Source organism: Centroberyx affinis, unplaced genomic scaffold (assembly GCF_046629955.1).
Source record: "Centroberyx affinis isolate AG114_WGS23_722 - 3 ecotype Tasmania unplaced genomic scaffold, CSIRO-AGI_Caff_v1 ptg001292l_1, whole genome shotgun sequence".
Lineage (NCBI taxonomy): Eukaryota > Metazoa > Chordata > Actinopteri > Beryciformes > Berycidae > Centroberyx > Centroberyx affinis.
The window spans coordinates 285,108-312,571 of NW_027279798.1; the positions used below are offsets into that span (position 1 = coordinate 285,108).

The following is a 27,464-nucleotide window of genomic DNA, read 5'->3' on the forward strand; positions in this document are numbered from 1 at the left end:
ATACGGTAAGAGCCACACCCTTAAACCATCAGACCACTGCATGCAAGAGACTCCACCACACAACCACAACTGAGCATGATGCCATCAGAGCCATCAGACAGGCAGTGATGGAGCACAGCACAGCACAGCTTGGTATTAACACAATACTGCCCTCCTCTGCACTCGGTGGGTAATATTGTGCAGTAACTGCTGCAACAATGCTGCCCCCTTGTGGTGAAATACCTCTCTGAAACACCAGTTCACATTACCATCAATAACAACATCATCATTTTGGTTGATAGGAAAGAAAAATGAATGAAGACTTCAAGAACTTCATGAATATTGTAAAACTTTAATATACAGTGCTTCATAAATCATTACTAAAAACACAGGTGGTAAAAATCAAATTGAAACAAATAAGTTACATTGTAGTAAAAAGCACTTGAGATTCCTTTCTGTTTTCATCATTAGTGTGAACCCCATAGGAAAATAGCATAAAAAATATGCAAACATAGAATTTCATTCATATATATTTTTCTAATCTTTAGCTAAATAAACCTTTTTTTCCCCCCAAATTCCCTTAACCAACTGGATGAAACGAGGAAGGTTTAATACAGCTGTGTGCTCGTGGCATGGCCTCAATTTCACCCATAATTCTGTTTTACAGCATGAAAACCATTTCATGACAATGCTCCTCGACAATCTCATGACAAGCCAAAATAAAAAAAAGAAGAAGAAAAGGAAATATAAATTAAGATAACAAAAAAGTGAACAGTCTGCAAAACTTTTTTTCCTCAATTGGCTGACATTTAAACATTTGACCTCAAGCACACTCACAAACACATGCACACTCTTACATACGGCCACACACACACACACAAATACACACACACACACAGTCTGTGCATAGACCCAGGTTTAACTTGTGGAGTAACTGGTAATTGGAGCCGTTCCTCCCCACTCCCTAACTCCCCACTGTGGTTGTCCTTTACAGGAAAATAACCCTTTAACCCATTTGTTGCTATGGCGGCAGAGACTGGCTCTGGGCCGAAGGGCTTAAGATAGAGATATGTAGAGATAGATAGATAGATAAAAACGTGCTGTTTCAATAGTCCAATTCAGTGCCTCCTATCAACACAAGGTAAACAGAAAAGGCAACCATAGATACACATGGTAGGGTTAGATGGATACAGCGCTTTGTCGCTATATCAGGCCGATATTGGCAGTAATGTTTACTGCATGCTGTTTATTGAATATATGGGTTGCATCACATTAACCCAGCTAAAAAGAAATTCATTAGTCTGGATTTCTGTCTGGAGTTTTAGAGTCACATGATGGTCTAAGTGCTGTTTCAGAGGCTTTTTTAAGGCTGCTGAGAATAAAACTCTGAGAGAAATACTGAATCCTTTCAATTTTTTGGCATGAGAAGGTTTAAATTTAAACATACTGAATCGTTATTGGCATTCAAAAACCCATATCAGTCGAACCCTAACAACCGGACCATCCAGGTTAATGCGGGGTACAGTAAACTCACTAACGATGCTTCCAGCCTCTCTTAATGCCGGTTTGCATCAATAAATTATTTACTCTTGCCATTAACAGTCTGTGGAAAGCATAACATTCAACACAGCTACTACGACTCTATGGCTAGCAAGTGATGATCTCAAAATGTGTCATAATTTTCTTTTCTTTTCTGCCTCTCCATGTGTATCTATAGAGACCTACAGTTTCAACAGTCCAACTCTTTGCCTCCTATCAGTTACAGAGTCGACAGCGAGGCATCCAGAGCTTTCAGTCATAAGGATGACACTGACAGGGAGGAAGGTTTGGAGGAAAAGGGAGAGAGAGAGAGATCTGGAAACCGGGGGCAACTTGTTCTATTGCACATTTCTGCCTCTATTTTTTTTTCTTCGTCTCTGGCTTTCAAAATCTCACAGTTATAAACAGGCAGCAAGGAGCATTATTTGTTTTTTTAAATAAAAAGCTATCGACAAATGAGAAAAAACCGCTCCAAATTAAATTGCAGCCAAAACCAGGATATAATAATAATAATAATAATAATAATAATAATAATAATAATAATAAACAACAAGAATATTCACAAAAACAACAATAACTATATATAGATACACAGGCAGAAAAAGTAACAGTTACCTGTATATATATAAAAAAAAAAAAACAACAGTGTAAAATTGATTGTCATTTCAAGATAAAAAGCATCAAAACATCCAAGGCATCAACAGTGAGGAACAAAAGGAGGAACTATAAAAAGTGACAAGGGGGGCGAAAGGGGGGGGGATTCACAGAACTAAAGCCCAAACGAACAGCGCTCAGAACGAGGGGGGAACCCATTTGGTGTACATCATGCGTCTGAGAAAGCTTTTGGCAGCCTCGAGTGGGGAAAGAGCGGCTAACGGAGGCCGCAGTTTGCACACGCCATCCTATCAGTCTATCAGTCTGTCCGGCGCGTGATTTACCCAGACCCTGACAGCGTGACCCCGCTCGCCTCGCCAGGCTTCCCCCCCCCCCCCCCCCCTGCTGCCAGTTTCAACACTGCAGCGTTCATATCGCCACGTCATTTGGTTCCGAACGAGTCAGAATGAGTCTTTAAACGAGTGCAGGCTGCGAGAAAAGGGGGAGGGTCCGACGAGTTCCCACCCGTCGACAGAAAGCAGGAGCGAGACTCGAAAGTGCTGAGGGGGATCGCGGCCCGGCGCGGACAGCGGGGCGGCGCCCAGAGAAGCGGCATGGCTTTGACGTTATGGAGCCCTGTGACCAAGAGAGGTAACTCTTGAAAAGCTTTTCAGGCAGAGTAAAGGGGGGATGGCGAGTTTTGGAAAGCGCACACACACACACACACACACACACACAGACACACACTCCCACCCACCCAGGTCCACACATTCACGCTCAAACGCATACATGGGAGGAAATCTGTCCCTGAATGTGTCAAGCTAGGAAGTCCTTGATCCACAAAATATACAAAAAGCAGTTCATGGGAGGATTGTTTTTTATCCCTCCCTCCATCCACAAGTTTTTCCTTCCACTGCGCTGTTGAGACGGAGAGCGAGCCATGCTGCTTGGGCAGCGTTAGGTGGGGCGTGTGGCAGGAGAACAGCCGGGGGCGTGTGATGCCAACGGACCGGTGTGAATTCAGTCTGTGCGCGCGGCCTTCGTCTTACGGCCAGTCCTCGTCGTCGTCGTCCTCTCCGTCTGACGAGTCGTCGTTGGTGCTGTCCCCGCCGCCCTGCCGCGTCCCGTTCTGCTGCCGCGCGGCCAGGATGGCGGCGGCCTCGGCTGCCGCCCGCTCCTCGGCCTCCTTCTGACGCAGCGCCGCGGCCTTCTTCTCCTGCTCGGCGTGGCTCTTCATGTGGGCGCTGCGGCTCTTCACCTTGTAGAAAATCCTGCGGGATACAGAGAGGAAGTCAAAGGTCAGCTTTCTTTTGCTGCAGGGGTTCTTACAAATTTATACATGATACATTGAACTAATAATTAGGGTTGTATGTAGACCTAGAATAGAGTTTATTTAGATACTAAAGCAGAGCAAAATATAGACCTGATTCAACATACTTACAACACATTTTCAGTTTCTAAATTCCATACTTCTCTAGACTTGATTTCTTGGCTGCATATGAAGATTGTGGTCAAGGTTCAGTATGATGTACGATAACAAGGTTTGGGTAACAACCATCAACTAGGCCGTATCACTGTAACTGAAGATTATTATCCACAACAACAAATATCACAATATGTGACATGGCAGTGGGTCTACAGCTACATAAAATGTGTAGTCATGTGTGTACAGGGCATTAACATTGATAACTTCTCCAGACTCCTTTTTGTGCAACTTCCAAGTCTTTCAAGAACTGTAAACTACCAACTTTAAATTCCATAAGTCAAGTCTTGTCAGACCTGCGTAGGAGCCCTGGTTGTAGTTCTTTTAACAGATTTTATTAGTATCTGCAGTGGTGACTAATCCATTATAAGAGTGTACTACGGGCAGTATAAGTGGGTAAGGGGCGTGTGCAGATCTTGTTCACAGTCGCTGGGTAGAGTTGCATTGACTAGGGGCACGATGTGCCATATCTACTCTGTGTTTCAGTTGCTAGGAGACAGTTGGCAATAACAGGCCTGGCGTTGCCATGGGACAGCTAGTTATTTAATCAAAGCATGTCAGGGCTGTTTGATTCTTTCCTGTTCAAACAAACACCATGAGACACTTGCCACTATTTACCAACACCTCGTCCAGGGGAACGTGGGTCTGACAATAGCAATATCCCCCTGCAAAACCTCCACATCTTAACTCACTAGTTCAGTCTAAGGCCACTTGCGTAACCCAGGCGATTACTGCTGTCAGTGTATCTTTGCTTTGCATAAGCAAACAGACCCATGCCAACGTCTCTAACAGGAGAGCATCGAGAGTTGGCCTCAGTAGACCGATGTGACCTTTTTGAACACCGACCTGCCACATTTCTTGCAGGGGAACTCTCCCTCCTGGCCAGCTACGCCTTTGTTGCCTGCTGGCGGGCCCGTCTTGCGTGCGTTGCCTTCGTTGCGCGGTTTGGAGGTGGAGCTGGGAGGGGGAAGCTGAGGGGGGTGGATGACCCGGGACAGAGGCTGCTCCCTCCCCACGTCGTCCTTGCCTTTCAGGATCAGGACCGCACCAGTCTGCACACACAAATGAAATGAAATGAAATGTAAAGTGTATTTAACATGGAAGCATCAGAAAACACTTTACACAGATATTTTTGGGTTAGGGTTAGGGTTAGCACAATAGCATGCAAACATGTGCTGGTTAACATACATATGGACATATACTAACATCCAAAAAGCCAAATCTACCGAACCACTATTAAAATCCAAAACCTTCAAAAATCTTGTTTATGGTTGCACCATGAAATAGACCATGTGAAAGCACAATTCAGCAGAGAAGGACACAAAAAAGTCAAATAAAGTCTGTGGCCTTGTCCTTTTGTCAACAACTTATTATGGCTGCTGAACAGTGAAGTGCAATGGGAATAATGAGGTTAAAAGTTTCTTGTCGAGTCATTGTTTACTGACAGACGCACTGAGGTTACACAATCCAGAGAGGTGGACATCGGCCAAAATAGCTCATCGGAAATGCCAGCAGAGGGCAGCAAACCCATGACCTCTCCACCAGGACAGCCCTCTGTCAACTGGGGCAGAGTTCAAAAGGGCAAATACGTCAAACCTGATGAAGTCGACTGAGGTGGCTTAACCAAGAACATGAGGAGGTTTGATCCAAAATGATATATCCAACATTTGAAAAAACATCACTGATGGCAAAAAATGTAAATCTATTCTGGCATTTTTCAAAAATAGTATGCAATTGAAGTCCTTGGTTGACAGAATTATAACAATTTTACAGACTATATCACCTAGATTTTACAGATATTGAATGATGAACTTTAGGTAATGATTTTGTCACCGAAATGGATATAGAGTGTTTTGAAATAGAACTCTTCACATACTGTTCTTTCATGCAATCTATTTTTTAAGTTGCAACACACACACACACACACACACAAACACCATGGCCAGAAAACAACATAACAACAATTCAAACCACCCTGCTGAACATAAGGTTTTAGGCGAAGTCATCTGTGTCTTATTAGCCCAAGCAGGCTGAGCTGCATTTGTGGTCTGACACAGGAACAAGATATTCCACCATTCATCCGCTCATTCAGTTTATTCACACTTTCATTCAATTTCCCACGCAGTGCTGCTGATCCATTTCACACTCACATTCTCAGTGGACTGCAGCGTGTGTGTCACCCTGGTGGGGCCGGCATCCTGTTTCCTGTCAGCTGACCCCTCCCACTTCCTGCTGTCCTCCTCCTCCTTCCGTGACTCCAGTCTCTGAGAGCCCTATTGGCCGAAGGAAGCAGAGCGTAATTAGAGAAGTATCTAAAATCTAACCACTAGCTGAATCACATTTCTGATGCATATTCAGAGATGCACTCTGTTCAGTTCTTAGGAAACATCTGGTTGATATTTGAAACTTCAGTTAGACACAAGCCTCAAAACCTCTACATTTACAACCACGAAGCTGCATTTTTTGGATGTGAAAGCTCTGTAGTGGAGCAAACTGAAGTACTGTGATGATGACTGACTGACTAAAATTATTTTTTTGAATTATTTTTATACACAAAACTATCCAAACAGCATCTTCCGTTAACATTAGTTTTGAGGCACTACTTTATTAGATAGTATGCGGTGAATACTGCCAAGAGAAATGGGAGAGGGGGTGACATGTGATGAAGATCATGAGGCAGTTTTGAACTTATACTGTCTCAAGTACATGGTATGTGGGTTTTTTATCCATCTAATATTTATGGACATTTGTAATTCTAAAGATAATAAATATACCATAGGTAATGGATGCCCTGTGCACAGCAGCTCTCCTCTCAGACCTGTTATATTTAAATATTTATTACACGGCTCTGTTGAACTGATTGGCCAATGAAGGTATTGTGGAGTCTGTTGTTTCTGAATAACACACTGCTGTTTCATCTAATCATATCACTCTGCAGTCAACAAGTCCGGTTCATGCTGTTGATTTCCAATCAAATTAACCCGCGACACCTGGTGCCAAAAAGACGTTACTCCTTTTTTTTTACTGCAGACTGTTCTGCCGGCCTATTTTTTGGCAGACGCTTTAAATTTTAAATTTAAATTATTTAGCTTGCAATAAAATCATTTTTAATCAATATTTTTTGTCAAATGATTCATGTCTCTGGTAAGTAGCTGTGTAATACGGTCCACTTTGCATTGGGGTCTGGATTCACCCTGTCGGGGCTTATTTAGCAAAAAATTACTCACTGTACATTATCCCTTACTTAATGTGTCTCTACAGCAACAACAAAACACATCTTGTTTGATGTATGGATATATTAAATAAAGGGATGCACCCATAAGGTTTTATGAGGCCGATATCCAAAATATTCCCACCCATATCAGCCGATACCGATATGCATTTTTGTAAGAATCTGGTACAAATGCAGATGCAAAACAGGTTAAGCTTTTCAGACATGCCTATCTTAAGATAATGAAGACCATTTTAGTTTTATTCTGGTGTTAATTGAACAGTTGTATTAAGTGACACACTTAAAAAAAAAAAAAAAGGGACACAAAAATGCCAATTCCACAATCGGCCAAATATTGGCAGTAAAAACATCAGACTGATATTGCTTTTTAAAGCCGATATCAGCCGATATCAGCTGATACGGATAGGCTGCCGATATCAGTGTATCACTAATTAAATAAATTTAAATATGAAGCAGGTCTGAAGCACTGCAGTGTTCAGTATTTTTACTGTTGTGTGAGCTAATGATAATGAACTTGACTGGCCTTGTGGTCCAGCTCCTCCTCAGTGGTTCTGCTCTCAAGAGGCTCCGCCTCCCCGTAGGTCAGGGTCCCGTTGCGGCCGATCTTGACGTGCTTCTTATAGGTATAGTAAAACTCCACACACTGCGCCACCGTCTTAGTGCTCACCTGTGGACCAAAGACACACTTCATGTTAAAGCAGATTTTTTGTTTTTGGCTTCACGTATCCATGGAAGGCCTGTTGAGCATGCAAGCTCCTTTTTCAGAGTGCTTCACACCTCGGAGGTGCCAAGTACAACCACAGTCTTCTACTGTTGAACAATAAGAAGATCCACTGCAGCTACTCAGTATGCCTTACAAAGACAGTGTCTGAGAGGAACACGGGCCTAAGGCACTCTTCATAAATAAAGTTTAAAAGCCTTTAATCTGTTGGCTAGATCAATAAACAGGATGAAACTGACATGTTTTGGCCTCACCCTTCGTCAGTGAGGCAGTAAAGACAAGAAAAATACCAAATAGTTCCATGCTCTCATACAAAGACAATATTTGATTGAGACACGGCACATAATGAAACCAGAAGGGAACATTGTTCCAGTGTGACTGTATTTTCCTTTGCATTGTCTTTCCCTCCACAGCCAGGCCAAGACTTTATCATGTGCACACTGTGTGAAGGTAAGGGTTTATTTTTACAAGTACAGATAAAACTGCACATTGCCAGCAACTGTCTATTGTGTTGTATCGCAGCATTTTACCTCATGTTAGCTAGTTTTCAATACCTGTGCTTGGAGCATGTTAATGGATACACATAGTGGTTAGCTGCCCTTGCTCAGAGGCAGGTTTGGACACTTTGTACTGGGGATCAAACCAGCAACTCTTGCTTTGCAGCTCGCTTTGCAGCTTACTACCACAACTAGAATCGACAGTTTCTATTTTCCTGTCCTTTTGATCTGAAGCCACACACATACCAGTTTCTGCACCATGAAGAAATCTTTCTTGTAGGCAGTGATGCCTTTGTTGAAGTGGCGTCTCTCAGCTGCTGTCCAGCTGTCCGATCCTGAGGGAGGGAGGTAGAGAGGGGCAGAGGAAGACAGGTAGAAAGAGAGAGAGAGAGAGACAACCGCATTGAAGAGGACAGGGAGATGAGAGAGAAAAAAAGATAGACAGAATGTTAGTGGGCAGTTAGTAAGACACTAGACCACTCACAAAGCTTCTCTACTATACTCTGGGTGTGTGGAGACCCCCAACTACCCCCCGTCTGCTCAAAACCACACACACACACACACACATACACACACACACACACACACACACACACACACACACACACAGACTACTGGATAAACAATGGCTCTCCTGTCTTCTGCTTGGGATTAACCACATGCTGTAAACCCCCTCTATCCTCCCTCCTTCCCCCCCTCCCTCCTTCCTCTCCATCCCTCATCACGTTGACCCTGACAATCCTCCACAGTCACCCACCCCCCACCCTCCACCCCCTCAACCCTACACCCCAGCTCCTTTCTCCCTGCCCCCCACAGCCACACTCTCTCTGCTGCAGCTGCTGTGGTTTTCAAGGCAAGGCAGGGGGCTTGCAAAGTCCTTCACTGTTGCAGGGTAAGAGGGCATCAAGGGATTGATACGGGAATGATTATGAACCAATATGGATGCAAGCTGTCACAAACACACACACACACACACACACACACACACACAATTCAACTGCAGAGGAAGTAAGTTATTAGACCTGGGGCAAACAGGATTTTCAACTAATTGTCAGCATTTGTTTTAACTGTCTCTGAATACCAGCTGGGTGGGGTTTCCTGCATAAAGCAATACAATAGGTGCCAGAAAGTTATGACAACAACAGGTAAGTATTTCATAATCAATTTGGAATACTTTTCTGTGATTAAAAATTTACCCGACACTATCAGAATAATCCTGGTGGAGTAAATCCCACCCATCTGGCACTGTAGGTTAAAAGAAACGCTAAAAATTATATGTAAATACTACTGGACCCAGGTGTGATAAGTGGTATTTACATGACCAACCTGAGTAGTGGTAGTCTGACAGATGATGGGACTTGGGGAATATGGGGTTCTTCAGCATCAGGAGGGACAGTGCACCCTGGGAAATAAACAGAAGCTTATAACATCATTTTAAACAAAAAATAGCTGCATAGCAATGACTCTGTTATGAGTCTTTATACAGTGGGTAACTCCTGCCAAACAATCGGACTCTTGGTCTAACAGGCGCTCCAACTGTGCTTTATAAGCCTGTAAAATGCACCTAGCCAAGCTATGAATCAGCTGCTTCGCTATCTACAGGTAACCAGGGAGCAAGCGAACCATCTTTCTTCATTTCTGAGCATGTACTCCCTCTTGAGTATTACTGGAATAAGTGTAAACTTTGTGCTCGTGGAGAAGCGAGTGTGTCTGACTGTGCATGAATGTTGAAAGACAGCAGTGAGCCTGACCGCTTAAGAGTGGGCGCTTTGACAGCAACTCCCCCCCCCTCCTCCTCTTCCTCCTCCCTTAGTTTCCTTGACAACGTTGGACCAGTGCTGGTCGCTAGGGCCTGAAATCTCCACCACTACTACCACAAAGCACCCTGACTGTTCTGTTGTTATTCTGTATCAGGGTTTATAGTCGACTGGAGCTTGTATGCGTTCATTAAGTATTGATTTAGGATCACTGGTTAAGTCACTTGAAGGCCATATGAGGAGTTCATTTCCAAAACGCTATGTAACCATTGAGATAAAAAATCTGCCAGTCTGTGTTATTATTTCATTAACCAAGTTAGCTATTATCCCTTTACTTATGCTCTTAAAAGTACAAGAATATATTTAAACTTTGTTCTACCAATTATTTTGCAAGAATAAGTGTCACGGATATCAAACTATTCAACTTCGCTTTGAATTAAGATGCAAACTGGCCGCACGCAGAAATGCTATTCTAAGATGCCACCCTTTGCTTTTCTCTTAATGTCTGCAGCTATTTCTGTATCCCTCCCAGTATTGAATTCTGTTTAATGCAGTTAAATTATATTACATCACACTGCATTCTCCACTGTTATTATTGCCACGGCACTGATGTGGTCAGGAAAGAGGCACTTGCGATGCTGCCTCATGCCAGTTTAACTGTGACCGCTGTTTGGCCTGACATTACTGAATCCAGCGCAGAGCATGTTGTTGGTTTTGTTAAATTGAATTAATGGCAAAGTGATATTTATTGTGACAAGCCATGTTTCATTTGAACATGACTAAGAGTTCTGTACAGCCAATTTATACAATGGGTAGTTTTATCCAAGCAATCTGATTGGTCAAACATGCGTTCCAACTGAGCTGTTACTTCCTATAATGTTTGGTGATCTGGGATTTATTACAGCGTTGGTACTTTAAAGAAAATGTTGGTAACTGTTGTATAAAAGCCAAAGTACCTCTGAAGTCAAGCTTTACTTCAATTATGGGTATGATGGTGATGCAACAGGTACGAGATGCTGGTACGGATGAGATGGACTACTTGTGTTTTATTGCTACAGTATATTTAAACAGTTGGAGCACCCATTTGACCAATCAGATTGCTTGGCGACACTAAATAATGCAAGTGAGAGCAAAGAGAGTAGAAAAAGAAGAGTGTTATAAATTATAATTGTATTTCAGACGTGCAGGTCTGACTGTGCATGGCCAGGTCTGTGATCTGCAAATTCTTAAAGAAACATTTATGATTTTTCCCAATTGTTTGATGCATATTTGTGATCATTTGTTTATCTGGCAACTGACTTGACAGATGAGCTAAGAACAGCACATGTCAACCCGTAAGCATGTCCACACCCATGAAAATGTATAATACCAGTAGAATAAGGAGAATTATAATGCTGTACAGTCCACAGGGCATTCTCAAGTCGGAAATCTTTCCCTCACCATCTCGGGGGAAACCCTGACCTCTGCTCTACGCTGTCTGAATGGGAGTGAGCTTTCTGTGAGCACTGAGAATATCTCAGGACAAATACAAAAGTCAAGCTGTCAGGCAGAATATGGTTACCGCGCTAAACCAATAGCCCCTGTGCAGCACACCTGTTTCACAGTGGGCCTGCCACGCAGAGTGTGCAGCTGCTGCTGTGCTCTACACAGTGGCATCACTGTCAAGTCCGCCACTGTCAAACGAACCATTTTCTAGTATCTCAAGTCATCTCAGGCTACCACAGAGTTTCAGTGCAGAGCATACTGAAATTCTACAGATCAGTCACTTCCGTTGTAGTGATAACGGGTTCACAGATCAGGGCATTTATTGGTGCATTGTGGTAATCACCTTTGCAATGGCCACAATTCTATCACTGTTGCTATGGAAATAAATAATGCAAATAATGTGTGAACAGTGCATGAGACCTTATGTTTTGTTTCATTCAGCAAAACAAGGCTCATGTTGTTGACAGAAAGATCATATGTTCACTTTGTAAAAGAAAAGAAAAAACAGTAATCTGAAGTTCATCATTGAATAGTTAAGCTACCTGCTCTCCTCAATAAAGTATTACAATCTGTTTTAATTTTGAATAAATCATTTTGTAAGAGTGTTGTGGGTGTCATTTTTTAAATGGTGAATATCTCAAACTCTTCAAATATTCCTTGTCAGAGTGGAAGTTTGAATGGGAATGACCGTTTTGTTTGTTCGGTTTCTATGGGTCAAGGCAACCTCCAGCCAGTCGGTGCTCACCATGATATCCCCCTTGCACTCGTACAGACAATGCAGGGCCAACTCCTGGTTGGTGCCTCCTCCACACAACACACTGGAGCAGGCCAGGTGCATGAGGTCTTCCACTGAAACAGAGAAAGAGACAGAGAGAAGACTATAACTATATATATATACATAAGACTATAACAGAATGTATTTATATAATAAATAGTGTAGCGGTATCTGGGGAGGATGCACTGGGCTGCATGCATTGCATTGAGAAATGGAAATGAAACTTGGAGAAATGACTTGCTGCTTGAGACGTCCCCAGTGTTCTCTTTGCAACATTTTGACCATGACTTGCTGAAAAATTATGTTTGCTCTCCAGTGCGATCACAACAACAGAAATTATTATTTCTCAGTGACTTCCGCTTTTCACGAAACGAGGAAATTAGATTTTGATGATTTCACAGTTAACATTGCAGAGAGTGAAACTCAATTAAGACCAAGTCAGTCTTTACTGCTGTTGATTTATTCATAAAAAAGAATACTGCTTATCATAAAAGGATGAATATGAGATCAAAGAACAGACTGTCAGCTTTTTATAATGGGACTCTATCAGTGTTAAGCCAGCTACTCCAGCAAAAAACAAACTCACTGTCTGCCAATATTTATGCGTTTGCATCTTAATGATCTGAAATACTGTATTAGGTACTGGTCTTACCTTTCTCCTGGAAGTCAGGTTTTGCCTCCAGGTCGTTCAATGGAGTCCAGACCAGCTCGGCCCGGTGTTGATCCAGTTCCACAGCTGACCGCTGCCTCAGCTCCGGCACCTCCGCCTGGTACCGTGACCCAATGTTTATCCGTCTGGGGACAGGACATTGATGCGAGTGACAAGGTTGGAGTTAGTTCAGCCTCTTATTAACCCAAACGTTGTTTATTTTATTTCTAAGCTCATATTTTGTTTCTTTTTCTAGCTTTTCTTTCTTACATGATCATTCAGTGGTCACATGAATATTGTTGGGGCACTATGGCTTTGACCACTGCAATCCATGTAATGCTTTGTTGATCTAGGAATTTAAGCTTATTATGCTGTGCTCTGGATAAGAGCATCAGCTTAATGCGTAAAATGGAAATGTCTTTCAAAATTAGGATTTTAAACAAAATGCACTTCTTAAATTGGCTGAACTGAAAGTGAATGGACCTTAACCCTGGTGAGTGATAAAGGTCATAGTCAAATAGGAACAAACACTAATACGCCAATCAAAACATGTGAATCATAAACCGCTCTTATCAACATGTGTCATCTTTTTTGCAATCGCATGTCAATCGAAACCAGAAATCTCAGTGCTAAATTAGTGGAAATCGTGTTGCATCATGTTGACAGACAATCTTGTCCAAGGATGCCCCGCCCTCCCTCTGCCTCTCTAAGGGGCCTGCAGTATTTCCAGCTGAGTATATGTGTGTATTCTGGCAGCCTCCCCCAGGGTGGGTGGGCTGCTGAAAGCTGAGCTGCTATGGCTCATGCGTGTTTGGGAGTGCGGCGGGCTCAGCTGAAAGCCTGATTTATGGAGAGCCTCGCTGGTTTGTCCCCGACTGACTGCTGAGCAGCTGGTACCAGTCAGTGAACAGCTCCCACAATGCACCCTGGCTCCTCCCCACCCCACTCTCTTTGTGGTTAAAAAATAAATAAATGAATAAATAATTAAATAAATAAATAGAATCCTTGACTGATGCTAAGTGGGTCAGACCCTATGGAGTCTCGCTGTCCTTTCAACCCACAGCAATAGTTGCTCCCCCTTTCTGCTGCTGCATTTTTCAACAAACTTCCAAACTATCAACAGCTATGTTTACATGTATGGAATAACTTGGCTCTTGGCCATACTCCATTGAAGGTCTTATTTGGTTTAAGCTGTTTGCATGCGCTTTTGATATCCTGCGATGGAGACTCCCTGTTTCTGTGAATAAAGCAATTAACAGAATATTCCCGTCTGCCTGTGGTGTCCTGCCCAGAGCTAGAACGGTCTGTTTGCAAAAAAAGCATGAAAAGGTGTGGCTGCCAGCTGTCCTCTCCATCGCTCTTCAACTGAGCAATAGTAGGTTTCTTCTAATAGAGGGTAAAGAAATCACGATCCCAAAAGTGATAGCAAGTACTGCTCACCACCATGCTTTTCAAATCAAAATGTACCAGATGGAGCAAGCCAGCCATCTTAACAGAGTTCCCCACAATCAGAGTATGAGCTTTCTTGGATTATTGTAACAGAGTTATGACATTTACATGAGTCAGACCAAAACCAGGTTACTTGAGTAACCAAGTTAAGGACAGAATTCTCTGTGCATGTAAGCCTAACTACTGAAAGCACAGACACAGACCACTGATTTATTAAGTGCACTTTTACTAACAGAGACATTAAACTCAAATCTATAGACTGCATAGTGAGATCAGAAGGCAACTGTTAGCATTAATGCTAGATGTGGATGACAGGGCAAGAGATTCCAGTGGTTACAGTGGCAGAGGGGACGACTCCTTTAAAGGGTGGGTTTATAATTTCAAGTAGTCTATGTTATCCATCTATGACTAAGATTCCTTTCATCCCAGTGTTATGGTTTGAATAACTGATTGCAGAACTACTGTTAGTATTCCTTAGAAATGCTGCTGCATGCTTTTGGACAGCCGTATCATTTCTCTGAAAAATGACACACAAACCCAAAACCCACCCTTTCATTAATGGAAGATGATTTTGGAATGTGGAGTGGTGAGTACTTACGGCTCTATGCTGACTGGAGTGGCCTCGCTCATAGCAGACAGAATCGGTGGCGTTATGTCACAGCTGTCTAAAGGAGCAGCACAGCAAAACAAAAAATCCACTCAGTGAAAGTATCAAAGCAGATTTTTCGAAACAGAGGTGTATTTTGATATGAAAGAGCTAATAAAAAAACAAATGGTATGTGTTTATTACAATATTTGCAAGATGAGTCATTAAGTTAGGGCTCCAGCTACAAAATATCCATGCAGTAACTATCAAAATTCACATTCCTAACTACAGACTGTACATATAGTTTGATATGCCAGAATTTAGGGGAAATAAGTGTTACATGCGTATTACAATTAGAGCTGCAACGATTAATCGATTAATCAATTAGTTGTCAACTATTAAATTAATTGCCAACTATTTTGATAATCGATTAATCGGTTTGAGTAGTCAAAATCCTCTGATTCCAGCTTCTTAAATGTGAATATTTTCTGGTTTCTTTACTCCTCTGTGACAGTAAACTGAATATCTTTGGGTTGTGGACAAAACAAGACTTGAGGAGGTCATCTTGGGCTTTGGGAAACACTGATCCACATTTTTTTTTTCTGACATTTTATAGACCAAACAACTAATCGATTAATCGAGAAAATAGTCGACAGATTAATCGACAATGAAAATAATTGTTAGTTGCAGCCCTAATTACAATTGCAAGAATTATGTCCAGTGCTCCATGATTCTTAAGGACAAGTCATTGAACAATATAAGCTTGTTCTTTATGGACTTACTGGAGCGCAGCAGGCTGCGTGTGGCTGATTTGGGTGTGGCGGGCGGAGGGAGGCCCTGGACACCGGCTGCAGCGGCCGCAGCAGAGGAGAGGAAGGTGGAGAAGTAGAGGCCTGAGCCCTCGCGGACGGGGCTGAGGATCGGCGGAGGGGTGTAGGGGGGCATGCTGAGGGGGTTGTCGGCGAGGCGAACGGGGGAGCGCAGGTGGCTCTGGAAGGGTGTGATGCTGGAGTAGACGGGCGGGGCGATGAATATGCCGGGTTTAGGCGGCGGGATGAAGAGAGGCTCGGGCCGCGGCCGCCGTTTGGACTTTTTGCCGTCGTCGTCTTTCTCCCCCTCCGTTCCGCCATTCTGGTGAGGAGAGATGATGTTGAGAGATACAATTACAAATGAAAAAGAATAGAGTCTGCACACTGCACTGATCCCAAGAACTAATGTATTATCAGCTGTGATGTTTTGAGCCATAGTGCTCTTCTTCAGACATCAGATAGGTAGATGTATTCCCATGAGTGCCTCACCTCCATGTCAGGTCAATATTTTGTCTTCTCTACCAACCACTTTGGCAGGTGACCAACCATAATTTAGAGATTCCTATCTATTTCAAAAATCATATATGTATATGTAAAGCATATGGCATATATGTAAAATAGTGGACATGCCTGATGAGTGACACCAGTCACTGTGGCCAATGGGCAAAAAACATTTGTTGTGCAAAACACAAAAAATAGCAGATAAATTATGAGCTGTTAATATATGGTTATGAGACACTGTTCCCAGAGGAAGTATTATAGTACATTATACCTCATTTTATGTCAGTAAACAGACATATACACTCAATAGCTGACATGCACACACACGTTGTAAGTTGTACTTCCCTGGGTTGTTTATCCAGAGAAATCCTACAGAGAGAGAATGAGGCCCCCCAGTACTGTACATAATGTACAGTATAGCAGTGCTATACAGTAGCATAGCTAAACCCTGATAATCTGCCTGATCTGGGACAGGGCAACCAGTTCACCAAATCTCCCCCAACTGAAAGAGAGAAGGGGAGAAAGCGTGGAGTGCTGAATTGGGGGCAGGGCAGACATGGACATGAAGGGGTTTGGTGGGGGGCAGGGAGAGTGGTGTGTGTGTGTGTGTGTGTGTCTGGGTGGGGGGGCAGAAATGTAGGGATTTAATGGGAGGATTATTATGGATGTGATTATTAAACAGATTATAAAAACAGACTGAACAAGACAGTGGAACCTCAGTCCATAATCCCCCCCCCACATATTTTCAATTTGCCCCCCTCCACAGAGGTCAGAGTGCAGGCTCTACCACAGAGCAGCGCCCCTGGAGCTGGAAGGGATAAAGTGTTCAAGAACATTTCCTTAGGATGCAGTATTTCCCATATTCAGGCTTTACCTGGGCTTTATCACACCCAGGAAGATTAGTTTCCACCCAGTAAGATTTTTCAAAATGTTCTTTAATTTTAATCCCAAATTTGTCAAACTGACATCACATTATAGAGAGCTGACTGCAACATTCAATAATTTCGCAATACACAGATCAGTAGAGTTTCAGCTTGTGATGTAGCCCTTCCCCCTCTTTCCTGCTGTGCAACTAAACGCACACAGTAAGAGAAGAGCGAGGCACGGTTTGGCTTCCTTTGTTGTTTACCTAGGTAAATTAGTCTGCACAGGGATAAAAGTTTTCTGTCCCTATGATGGATTTCTGTAGTATGATCCGTATAAATTTGCATAAGCAATATAGGTGGCATGGTAGGCTATCGGGATGCATGTGCGTGTTTAAGATGGTCAAAAATATATAGGCGAGTGACGGTGCATCGCCTGACTGATCTACTAATCACTTCCCATCCAATTACTGCAAGTATTGCAGCCAATCCAACAGAGCCTCCTGTTATAAAAGCCAAAGTGAAACCTAAAATTCTGCAATTTGCTCCAAACTCTCATGTGTTTGTAAACAGTAGCTTGACTCTTGCAACCCCCCTCTCCCTGCCAACAACCACCACAAGCAAATTGTCAATTTTATGATGGTAACTCAATTTCTTCTAGTTTGTGGATATATTTATTAAGGAAATGAACTGAGCGTGGGCTAATTCTATTTCAAAATGAAGATGGCCTGTAGGAATGCTGCACAGACAATTATTTACTGTCACAAATATATTTTCATTTGACAGAAGAAGAAAGAAGAAAGGTACGGAAAAAATGACGCAATTCCGAACCGCTATCAAATTGTCAAAGTATCTGCACCAGTATCAAAAAAAGGACACCCTCAAACAACCCAAATCAAACAAAACTAAAGCAGCGAGGATGGATTGTACCCACCTGCTCTGAGCTCTCCGACAAAGAGTTCCTGAGTGAGCGTCGTCTGGTGACAATGACCGAGGGCTTGTGGTCGGTGCAGCCCAGGTCCTGGGGGTTAGAAGGCCTCGGAGGCCAGCCGGAGCCCAGGGCGGCTTCCTCCCTGTCTGGGGAGGAGGGGTCCTGCCTCCGCACTGGAACAGAGACAGGGATGACAAGCGGCAGGAGGCTGTCGTCTCGAGGCCGCTTGGTGTTCAGACCCTCTGACTCAGTGGGACTCCAAGGCCGGTGGGGGTCCTAGGAAAGATGGGGATATGGTATTTTACTTTTTTTTTTTTTAACTTTCACAGTACATGATATAAAGGTACCAACAATATAGGTAATGTAAGTGGGAGTTAGGAGAAGGGAAAAGGGAAACGTTCCTTATTCCTCTGTTCAATCTAGTCAAATTGATGGACTTGGGGTTGTTTGTTCGAGTTATGAGTTATGTTTGAGTGTTATTAGCAGTTATACGCCCATTTGACTATTGGTAGCTTTGTGAAACAAATATAACATACAGCTAATTATAAATGGGTTACCTCAACATACAGCATCAAGTCCATCATTAGGCTCCAACCAATACCATGCACTATGTCACAGGTGCAATACATTGTGGTCAGTGTAGTTCCCTAACAACTTTCAGTGCTTGTAGCTTATCTTACCAGCTTAGTACACGACAGCACCTACAATAAATCTAAAACAAAAAATTTCTTGGGTGGCTGGGAGGGCTGCCACATTATAATCAATATATTGGAAACCCTGCAACCTTGCAATTCACCCCGGATAAGAGAAAAGAGAAAAAAGCAATATGCAACTAAAATTAAGTTAACCATCAAATGGAGTGTTAAAACGATAAGTCAGTGCAACATTACACATATTCATAAGAGACAGTAGCCACACAGGAAATTAACTGCTGTGAAAACTAAGCAATTGGAAAATGGAACAAATGAGGACAAGAAAAAGTATTTCATAAATCTGCACCTCGATATTTTACTGTAAGGTGTAACACTTAAGTCACAGACCTTACATGCATGTCAAAGCAACTGTTGACAAACACATTCCTCACATTTTTGCTTTGAGAAACCATAATGAGTGGGCATGAGCAGCCTGTGTGCTTTAGTATAATGACCAACTCTGGAGAAACTTCGAAGCCATCTAAACCACATCATAGGACAGAAGCATACTGTCATTTCATACTGCATCTTCATGGGCAGAGAGGGCGTGCAGGAATGCCGTTATGCTAGATCCATGTTCATTATTCCTGATGGAAAACTCCAGCCCTTACACCAGAGCAGGAGAGAGATATTCTGCTGAGCGCTGCAGGCAGGGCAACCCCGCACCCCTCCCCTGTATAGAGAGAGGGGGTAGGGGAGGCCAGGCTGGAGTTTCAGTCCTCTGATGGGATGGGGGGAGGTGTATAGGCACGCAACTAACACACTGTCTGTATGATCAGCTACCCATGAGGCAAGCCCAGGGCACAGCCACACTGTTTAACAAGACTTGTGGCTGTTTAGCAATATAAATCATTGCACCAAGCATCAAGAAGCTTATCACACATCAAGATGAATAAGTGTTAATATAACATCATGTGGGATGTCTATTTAAAACTTCTCATGAGAAAAAACGTATACCAATTCCGGTTACAAACAATGCATTTAGCCTGTGGTAATGTTTGCGATATCAAATCTTGAGGTAGCTAAAGATTGTCCCTGCGAGGCAGAGCTCAGCTCTGTGGTGTGCAGTTCATCGGGTGTTGATTAGATTCAGCATGTCTTCCAGCAAAGCGTTAATCACAACCAACACAAGTTTTGGCACAGTTTGCCTGGCAGATGCATTGTGCCGTTTGTTCCAGTTCCCGCTCTTGTGCGGGGAGCTGAAATCCCACTGCAATTATACCTTGGGATAACACAAGCAAAATAGATTTTTAGCTCTTACCAGGATATTCTCAATTTAGTAAAGGCATTCAGCTTGCAACAACAAGTTTAGATACAAACTGCAATACAGTCATCTGCACTACGGACACTTTGTTCCCTTTTTTGTTCCAGATTATTCCTGTAGAATTCTTTTTCTTGAGAGGGAACAGCTGAGAGACAGACAAGAGCGTGACAGAGGGAAAGAGAGAGAAAGATGGAGAGAAAAAGAGAGAAAGACAGAGAGAACAAGAAATGGAGGGAGAAAGAGAGACTGAAAACAAAAGAGGGAAGAAGAAAAAGAAAGCAAGACAGAGGGAAGACTGAAACTAACATGTGGCATACCTAAACTGAGCCTGAGCCACCATGACACCCAGGTCCCTTACCTTAACAACATGAGACGGTAGAGACTCCATTTCCGAGGCCTTCTGTGCGAGCGTCTCCAGGTTGACCTCCTGGGAGACCCTGCGTTTCCTGCGTGTGCTCTGGATGACGCCCGTCGGGGCCGCCTGGATGTCACGGGCCCCGTTCTGGGAGCCCTGTGGCCCCGGGGCCGCCTGCTCCGACGAGATGAGGAAAGGGTTGTCGGACGGCGCCCCTCCTTCTTTGGAGAGCCGCCTGGATCTGCGAGGCTGAGGCTGGGACTGGGACTGAAGCTGGAGCTGTGTCAGGGGCTGTGACTGGGGCAGGGGCAGAGGCTGGAGAGGGGGCTGCAGAGGCTCCGTGGGCTGCTGGGGTTCTGGGGTAATGTCCTGGATAACTGGTTCCTGGATCTTTGGGGGAGCTGGCGCAGCGGACTCCTGGGAGTGCACTACCACAGGCTGTGGATGTGGGTGAGGGTGTGCGTTTTGTGCACTGGGGTAATAGTCAAGCACATGAGGGTTTTGTTGTTGCAACTGCTGATGTTGCATTTGCTGCTGAATTTGGAGCTGTTGCTGCTGCTGCTGCTGTTGTATTTGCTGCTGCTGTTGCTGCTGCTCATGCTGTATTTGTTGCTGCTGCTGCTGTAGCTGTTGCTGTACATGCTGTTGATGCTGAAGGATTTGCTGTTGTTGCATTTGATGGTGTTGCTGTTGAATTTGCTGCTGCTGGAGTATGTGATGTTGTTGTTGCTGTTGCTGTTGCTGTTGCTGTTGCTGTTGCTGTTGCTGGCGTTGTATTTGCTCTTGCTTCTGCTGTTGCAGCTGTTGTAACTGGTGTGGGGGTTTTGCCTGTGTTGAGTAGTTTAGATTGGGTAAGGTTGTCCTGTTGCCTTGGAAGGTCTGGTAGTAACCTGTCAGGTGCTGCTTGGGCTGGCCAAAAGCCAACTGGAAAGGTTGCAAGACTGAGCTTCCCCCTTGGTTGGATGTGCTGTGCTGCTGGGTGTTCAGCACCCCTGGTTTAAGGGTCTGCTGAAAGGCCTGGGACTGTTGCTGCTGCTGTTGCTGCTCCCACTCTAGACCCCGGGCCTTAGCCACATCCCTGTAGGCTTCTTCCACAGGGTTGGCCCCCAGTGGTTGTTTGTCTGCAGCCCTATTAGGGGGCTGTTGCTGAGGCTGTAAGCCAGAGGTCTCATGCATCGGCTTCACAAAGGCAGTCTGAGCCCTTGAATCTGTTACGTTAACTCCTCCTATGTAATTAGCAAAGTTATGTCCCCAGTTGGCAATGGTGGTCCAGGTAGCAGCTCTCTGCTGCTGGGACTGTGATGGCTGCTGCTGACTAGGCTCCTGATGGGGCCACTTCATGGGCACAGTTTGCTGATAATGACCCCTGCTCTGGTCACCCTTATCTGGGCTGAAGATGACTGAGTTGAGGTACATGTGAGGGCCCTCTGGATTGGAGGACACGGTGCTAGCAGCCTCGCTCTGTCCGGCATCTGAAGCAGTGCCTCCGAGGACATAATAGGAACCTTCAGGGTGCTGAGAAGTCTCCTTCATTGCGATGCTTTCGTTGAAAAATGTGATGCGCTTTCCTGTTCTTTTGGTGCTGGGTTTCTGCTGGGCTGGTACACTCATGGCGGGCATGAATAAACAGACCCAGGAGAATATTTTGGGGGAGGGGGACAAAAGCTGGGGGTAGTAAGCTATGTGGACAAAATACTAGCCTACACTGCCCATCAAACCCACCAACTATTAATGTTCCACTGAGTGTGTCCACCTGAATTGGTTGATCCAACAATCAAAGCGCAAAAAAACTTGTGTATACCCATGGACAGGGCAACCACAGTAAGGTAAAACGGCAAAACTACATGGACAGCAGTAAGAGCAGTGGCCAGGTTAAACAAGGTAATCTTCTCTTCCCTTTTGCTGTTCTCTGTGACCTACGCAGTGGCCGCTGGGCTGGGGTGAGCGGTGCTGAAGGAGTCCACGTGTTTTGCTCATTCATGGGCGACACCCTGTATAGAGAAAATGAGAGAGGGGTCAAGCATGGAGCCATCAGACTAAAGAGGTACCCGCAGGGGGGGCTCATTATCAGCCCCGCCTCAGCAATGTAAAAACCTGCTGTGTGCCTTTTCAACAATAGACCTCCACTGAAAGGTATCGGGTGGGAGAATAGAGGAGGGGAGGGGCGGGTCTAAGCTGTGTCATTATTAGCTAAGCTCACATGACACAGGGATAAGGACCTGCATGCAGGCGAGCACATATATTAAAAGGTCCTTAGGGCTTGGGTGGTTGTTAATAGAGATCATGTCTAAATCAATAGTTCCTGAAAATGACGTTAGAGGATATTATTGCATCACATTTTTAGGACGGGCCACACCATAAGAGCAGCAGTGATGTACATGCAATGACAATAGCAGTGAAGTACATGCACTGAAGAACAGAAGTTCATCATTCAGGCTCACTGATAACTTTGATATCTTTATCAAAGCCCTGCATGACTGCACTGACTTCTAGCAGACAGGAAGTTCTCCTTCCCGCCAACGCCGACCAAACACACAGTAGGTTAAATGTAACATAAAAAAAAAATCACTCTTAACAGTAGTCTCTGACTCATCAGTTGCAAAAAAGGGAACCTGTGCCCTTTGAACCATGTGTTCATCCTCAAAAGGGAAGGGCAAATGAAAGTGAGCAAGCATGAGTCATGATGAAACAATCTATGCAAGGAAAATGCAGGGAAAAAACAGCAGGAAAAAAAGAGCACTGAAAGGCCAAGTCAAAATGGCCTCGCACGACTTGATGGCTTTTAGGGGATCATTTCTATTGCTATGGCTACCCATTATCATCATCAAAAATATTATCTGATGGCAGGGTTTCAGAGCAGATTTTGACACAATGCAGTCTGCCAAGTCTTCAGATGCACACAGATTCTGAATGTTTCTGTTGCAATTTTACTCCTTTGGTCCATCTGTATAAAATGCACATCTTGTCAGTCTTGTGCATCAGTCAACAATCTAAACAGACAGAACTTTTCTATCACTGCGAGAATCATCAGGATCAAACCATCTGCCTACTGCAGGACTCAGGTTGCATACAACAATCTGTCAAGATGATTATATTTAATTAATATTAGAATCTACAACATAGAGTTGGCGATGGCTGTCGCTTCTCTGATATCTGAAGGAGTGGCTGTCAATTGTCACCCTTTACTCTGGTGGCCTAGTAAAACACACACACACACACAGACACACACACACATGCACACACACCTTAAAATAGACAGCTGCAGCTGTTCAGATCCTGCACTGGCTCTGGGGCACCACTGACTGAGGAACCTGAATGACCACACTAGAAGGCTAACAAACATGGAGACTGAATCATGTTATCAAAGCCTATGAAACAAGCTAAATCTCAGACTCCTCTGTGAACAGTGTATGCAAAAACATTAGGATTTCCTTGCAGAATGACAGTGCTTCGGAGCAAAACATTACTGTTGTTTATGGAGAGTAACAGTGAGCATGCAGTATGGACAGTCTGTGCATAACAGCCACTCTCTCTATTTGAAGTGAGGGATCATGACGTATCACAAGTGCAACATTACACAAGCCTCATGGGGTTTAACCCAATAAACAAAGTAACATGTTAAATTGGCTTAAAATAAATGTCAAGCGCAATTAGCCGCCTAATCCATCGCGTTTCCTAATTTAAATCGGACCGTGTCGCCCAACTCGCACACCCCGGCCTGCACTGTGCAGGAGGGTAAAGAAAGCATCGTGGGACGAGAAATAAAAGAGGAGAAAACGAAAAACATGCTGCGTCCTACACGGCAGCCCTCTTCCTGGACCCCCCCCCCCCCTTCTCTCTCTCCACATCCCTGTGGCCAGCCAGCTCAGCGCTATTTACGAGAAACCCTTTGTTGCAGAAAACGGATTATCCAGTCACTAATGCCATGCCCCGCTGCAACAAACCCAGCTAACAATGCAGCCTGTAAGTGTAACAGGAGCTTCAAGGCAAAGTGTGGGGATATATAATAACGCTGCGGGGTCGACTCAACTTGTCAACACGGCAAATACGTCACACGTCGCCTATATTTCCACTTTCCGTGCGTAAATCCGCTTCGATTAAGATATATAGCACATGCCACACCGCCACATTGATCCGAGCCACAGCCATAACGCGAGGAGTGGGCGCCCAGTCTGTTTGAACGAGGTAAACAAACTTTGTCAACACACTGTCTCCATAATAACATGCATTGTCGATGGCTGCAGTCACCAACGCCGGGGATTTTCTACCCCGATACTTACTGTGTTTGTCATGAAAGCTGCTATTAACAACGCTGCCCGCAGGATGATCGCAGACTTCGCAGCTCCGTGCACCCGACAGGCCCGCGCACAGTCACAGCACAGACCTGTGATGATGACTGCATACATCCCCAAGGTTGACTCATGCTATGCTGCTGACCTCACTAGTATTTTCTCCCCCCCTCCCCGCTCCAAAGTCAGGAGGAAAGGGGGTCGATGTCGGGCGGAAATATAACAACAACAACAACAACAACAACGACAACACGAAAAAGGAAGCGCTAATCTGCAGAAACGCGGGGGCAATGCCGCCGCTGTCTGTTGCACATTATTGCACTCGGATTGCACGGAAAAAAACACACACACTGGCAATGCGGCCTTTCGCTGTGTATCGAGCAACACACACTCTCTCTCTCCCCCTCTCTCTCTCTCTCTGTGGCTGTCTTGTGATCCCCCTCTAGCTCGCTCGCCACACCCACTTCCATGCCCATACAAGGCCTTCCTCCTCCATGCAGCGCGCTGTAATTTACGGAGCAAGATCCCTCTCGGTCCATGCGGGAAATTCCGACACACGGGAGGACCGTGGGGACGTAGAGGAAAGGGGGTAAACCCAGCTACACACACACACACACACACACACACACACACACACACACAGCCTAAACACTTTCATTTTTGCGGAGTATGAGTTTACTCATCGGGGGTTGGGAGGTGTGAATTGAGAATGCGTGGTTAAGTCAAATTCAGTTCCTGCAGTTGGAATTGAACTGGATTGACAGGAAACCGAATTGCATTCCATCTAATTCCACTCCTAACATTGTCTTAACATTATAGATCAAATATTATGAATCAAATGAAAGAGTTCAACAACATAATGTTCCTATTATGATTAGGCTACATGTAATGCACTTGAAATATGTCACTATGTGCAATCTCTGATGTGTGTTATGAAAAAAAAATTTCCAATTCTGTTTCCTGTAGGGTTTTATTTTTCAATTCCAATTCAACTGAGGAATTGGAAATTGAGTTAATGAATGAATTGACCCCAACACTAGCTGTTACTCACTCTTTCAGGTTGTCCAAAAAAAAAAAAAACCCTGAATGACAGGAATTCATATTATACATCATGCAGGAAGTAGTGTCACACTGATGTAAGCTATATGAAGGCCTTTAGAAAGGCATACATTTATGGTAAAGTATTGGTGGTTGTTTGCCTCACGATGATCAGGTCATAGTTTACCCACTTTTTATTTTATTTATGTACCGCATCAGCACACAGAACGTGTTTGCCTGGTTAAGGATTTACTCGTTTCTTTTAATCCTCCAACTCATATGAACACGCGTAGATACTGAAAGAAAACTACTGATGCATTTGCATTTATTTTCATAGTATCTTATCATTCACCCTGTAGTGGCAGCACAGTAACGGCAATCTAAACTACCCCTATTTACACTGAGAGTTAGTAAAACCTGCTGGTGAAAATACTCTTTGCAATCTGCGATTACATTTCGTTCCACTGCTATAATATAGCAACATATATCATCATGCCTTTGGTCTCTCTATGTTATAACACTGAATTGGACATTACATATTACATTCCTGGAAATCCCAGGAATATATTCACTTAAACGCGTGACATTAGTTTACTGAAGTACAAAAATAAAACATTGATTGAAATCAAATAACAGAAAACGTTAGAACCCGTGCAATATCATGGCAATAGGCATGACCAAGCATGTCTCTCTCTCTCCCTCCCTCTCCCTCTCCCTCTCTCTCTCTCTCTCTCTCTCTCTGGCCTCAAAATAACGTGCAAAGCCTGAAAACATTCACAGATGCAGTTGACAAGAAGCCGAGTCAGACTAACATGCCTGCCTCTTATGACACTGTCATTACACTGGGGATTGAGTGTGTCTGTATGTATGTATGTGTGTGTGTTTGTATGTCCTCCAGTTAAACAACATCCTTTCCTCTTTCTCTGCATGTTTCAATCCAAGCAACGGTCACACATTTAGCACATCACTATAAATACAACTGATTCCGCCTGTGTCATCCGTTTTTTTTTGTACGGGGGATCTTGTGCACGGCAGAGGGTATGAATCAAGAAACATTACTGATCATTTATAATTGACACACTGGATATCTTCTCTCAAACTTTCTCATTTTTACATCGTTGCGTGAAGGCCGAGTGGAGCGGAATAGAGGCAGCTAGCTACCTTAACTTTGGCTCCTTCAACGGCTAGCTGGCTAGTTCATTAACAACATAACAATAACTAGCTAACTAATAAAACAACTGTTTCTGCTATAAACAACAGCAGCTGCCATGCATAAGCGTATAATCTTGCAGTACTTACATTAAACTCGGTCCCTCCATGGTACGCACACAAGCCTTCATTTCCACGCCATTTCCCTGTTCTAACGTCGCTCTGCTGCATCTAACGTTACGTTAACGTTCATCTAAATTAACGTTAGCGAGTTACTAGTGAGAGAAAACCCCCTTAAACTTTTTTTTCCTGGTTCCTCCACAAGGCGTCACTTCCCAGTACCACTTGGAAACACTCAACGAAAAAAACTGTTACATGTGGAAATCAAAATGCGTTGATAGCTGATAAACGACAACGATTGCTCCGGTAATGATCGATTGCAATGCCAAATGTAAAAATCGCTGCTGAATCTGTTCAATCGCTGCAGTCTTGATCAACTGACATAACAACACTGGTTGAGGCCGCGTACCGTTTCTAACGTGCTGTAGCTGCCTTACGGCTACACTGCACCTAGACAAAGACGTTACATTGTACGGTCAAGATAGTAACCAGACTACACCGGAACACCGTAGGGCAGGAAATCATCTTGCACTTGCGTACAACTGTTTAAAATTAAACATTAATGAATAGTATTCTAGCAGGTTAAATAACTACTACATACAGCCGCTAATTTATTTAAGAACCTTGATTAATAGTTAGCACTGATATCAGAGGTCACCATACTACGCATGCGCGAAAAGGTCCTCTGCTAAACTGTTGTTGTTTCT

At 43.9% G+C, this 27,464-nt stretch overlaps 1 protein-coding gene across 3 annotated transcripts; it reads right to left on the reverse strand.

Moving 5' to 3' along the window:
• Window positions 1-347: 347 nt before the first annotated feature.
• Window positions 348-27,102, reverse strand: mideasb (mitotic deacetylase associated SANT domain protein b). Of its 3 annotated transcripts, none has more exons than XM_071525406.1 (13): window positions 26,788-27,102; window positions 20,165-22,152; window positions 17,854-18,126; window positions 15,529-15,877; window positions 14,759-14,825; window positions 12,715-12,857; window positions 12,033-12,136; window positions 9,372-9,447; window positions 8,292-8,380; window positions 7,351-7,494; window positions 5,746-5,868; window positions 4,442-4,647; window positions 348-3,383 (listed from the first exon to the last, which is right to left on the reverse strand). In XM_071525406.1, exons 2-13 carry the CDS (start codon window positions 21,779-21,781, stop codon window positions 3,158-3,160), a joined length of 3,417 nt encoding a protein of 1,138 aa, XP_071381507.1. In that variant the 5' UTR covers window positions 21,782-22,152; window positions 26,788-27,102; the 3' UTR covers window positions 348-3,157. The 3 variants fall into 3 exon arrangements, with proteins under 3 accessions (XP_071381507.1, XP_071381509.1, XP_071381508.1); XM_071525408.1 differs by lacking the exon at window positions 26,788-27,102 and adding an exon at window positions 24,442-24,561; XM_071525407.1 differs by lacking the exon at window positions 26,788-27,102 and adding an exon at window positions 23,407-23,522.
• Window positions 27,103-27,464: the final 362 nt, after the last annotated feature.

Excerpts from the sequence above, each read along its gene's own strand:
- mideasb (XM_071525406.1), bottom strand. The coding sequence starts at position 21,781 with ATGCCCGCCATGAGTGTACCAGCCCAGCAGAAACCCAGCACCAAAAGA. Across the intron at positions 18,127-20,164 it reads TACCGTCTCATGTTGTTAAG|GACCCCCACCGGCCTTGGAG; the intron begins GTAAGGGACCTG and ends CATCTTTCCTAG. Across the intron at positions 12,858-14,758 it reads ACTCCAGTCAGCATAGAGCC|ACGGATAAACATTGGGTCAC; the intron begins GTAAGTACTCAC and ends TCCTGTCCCCAG.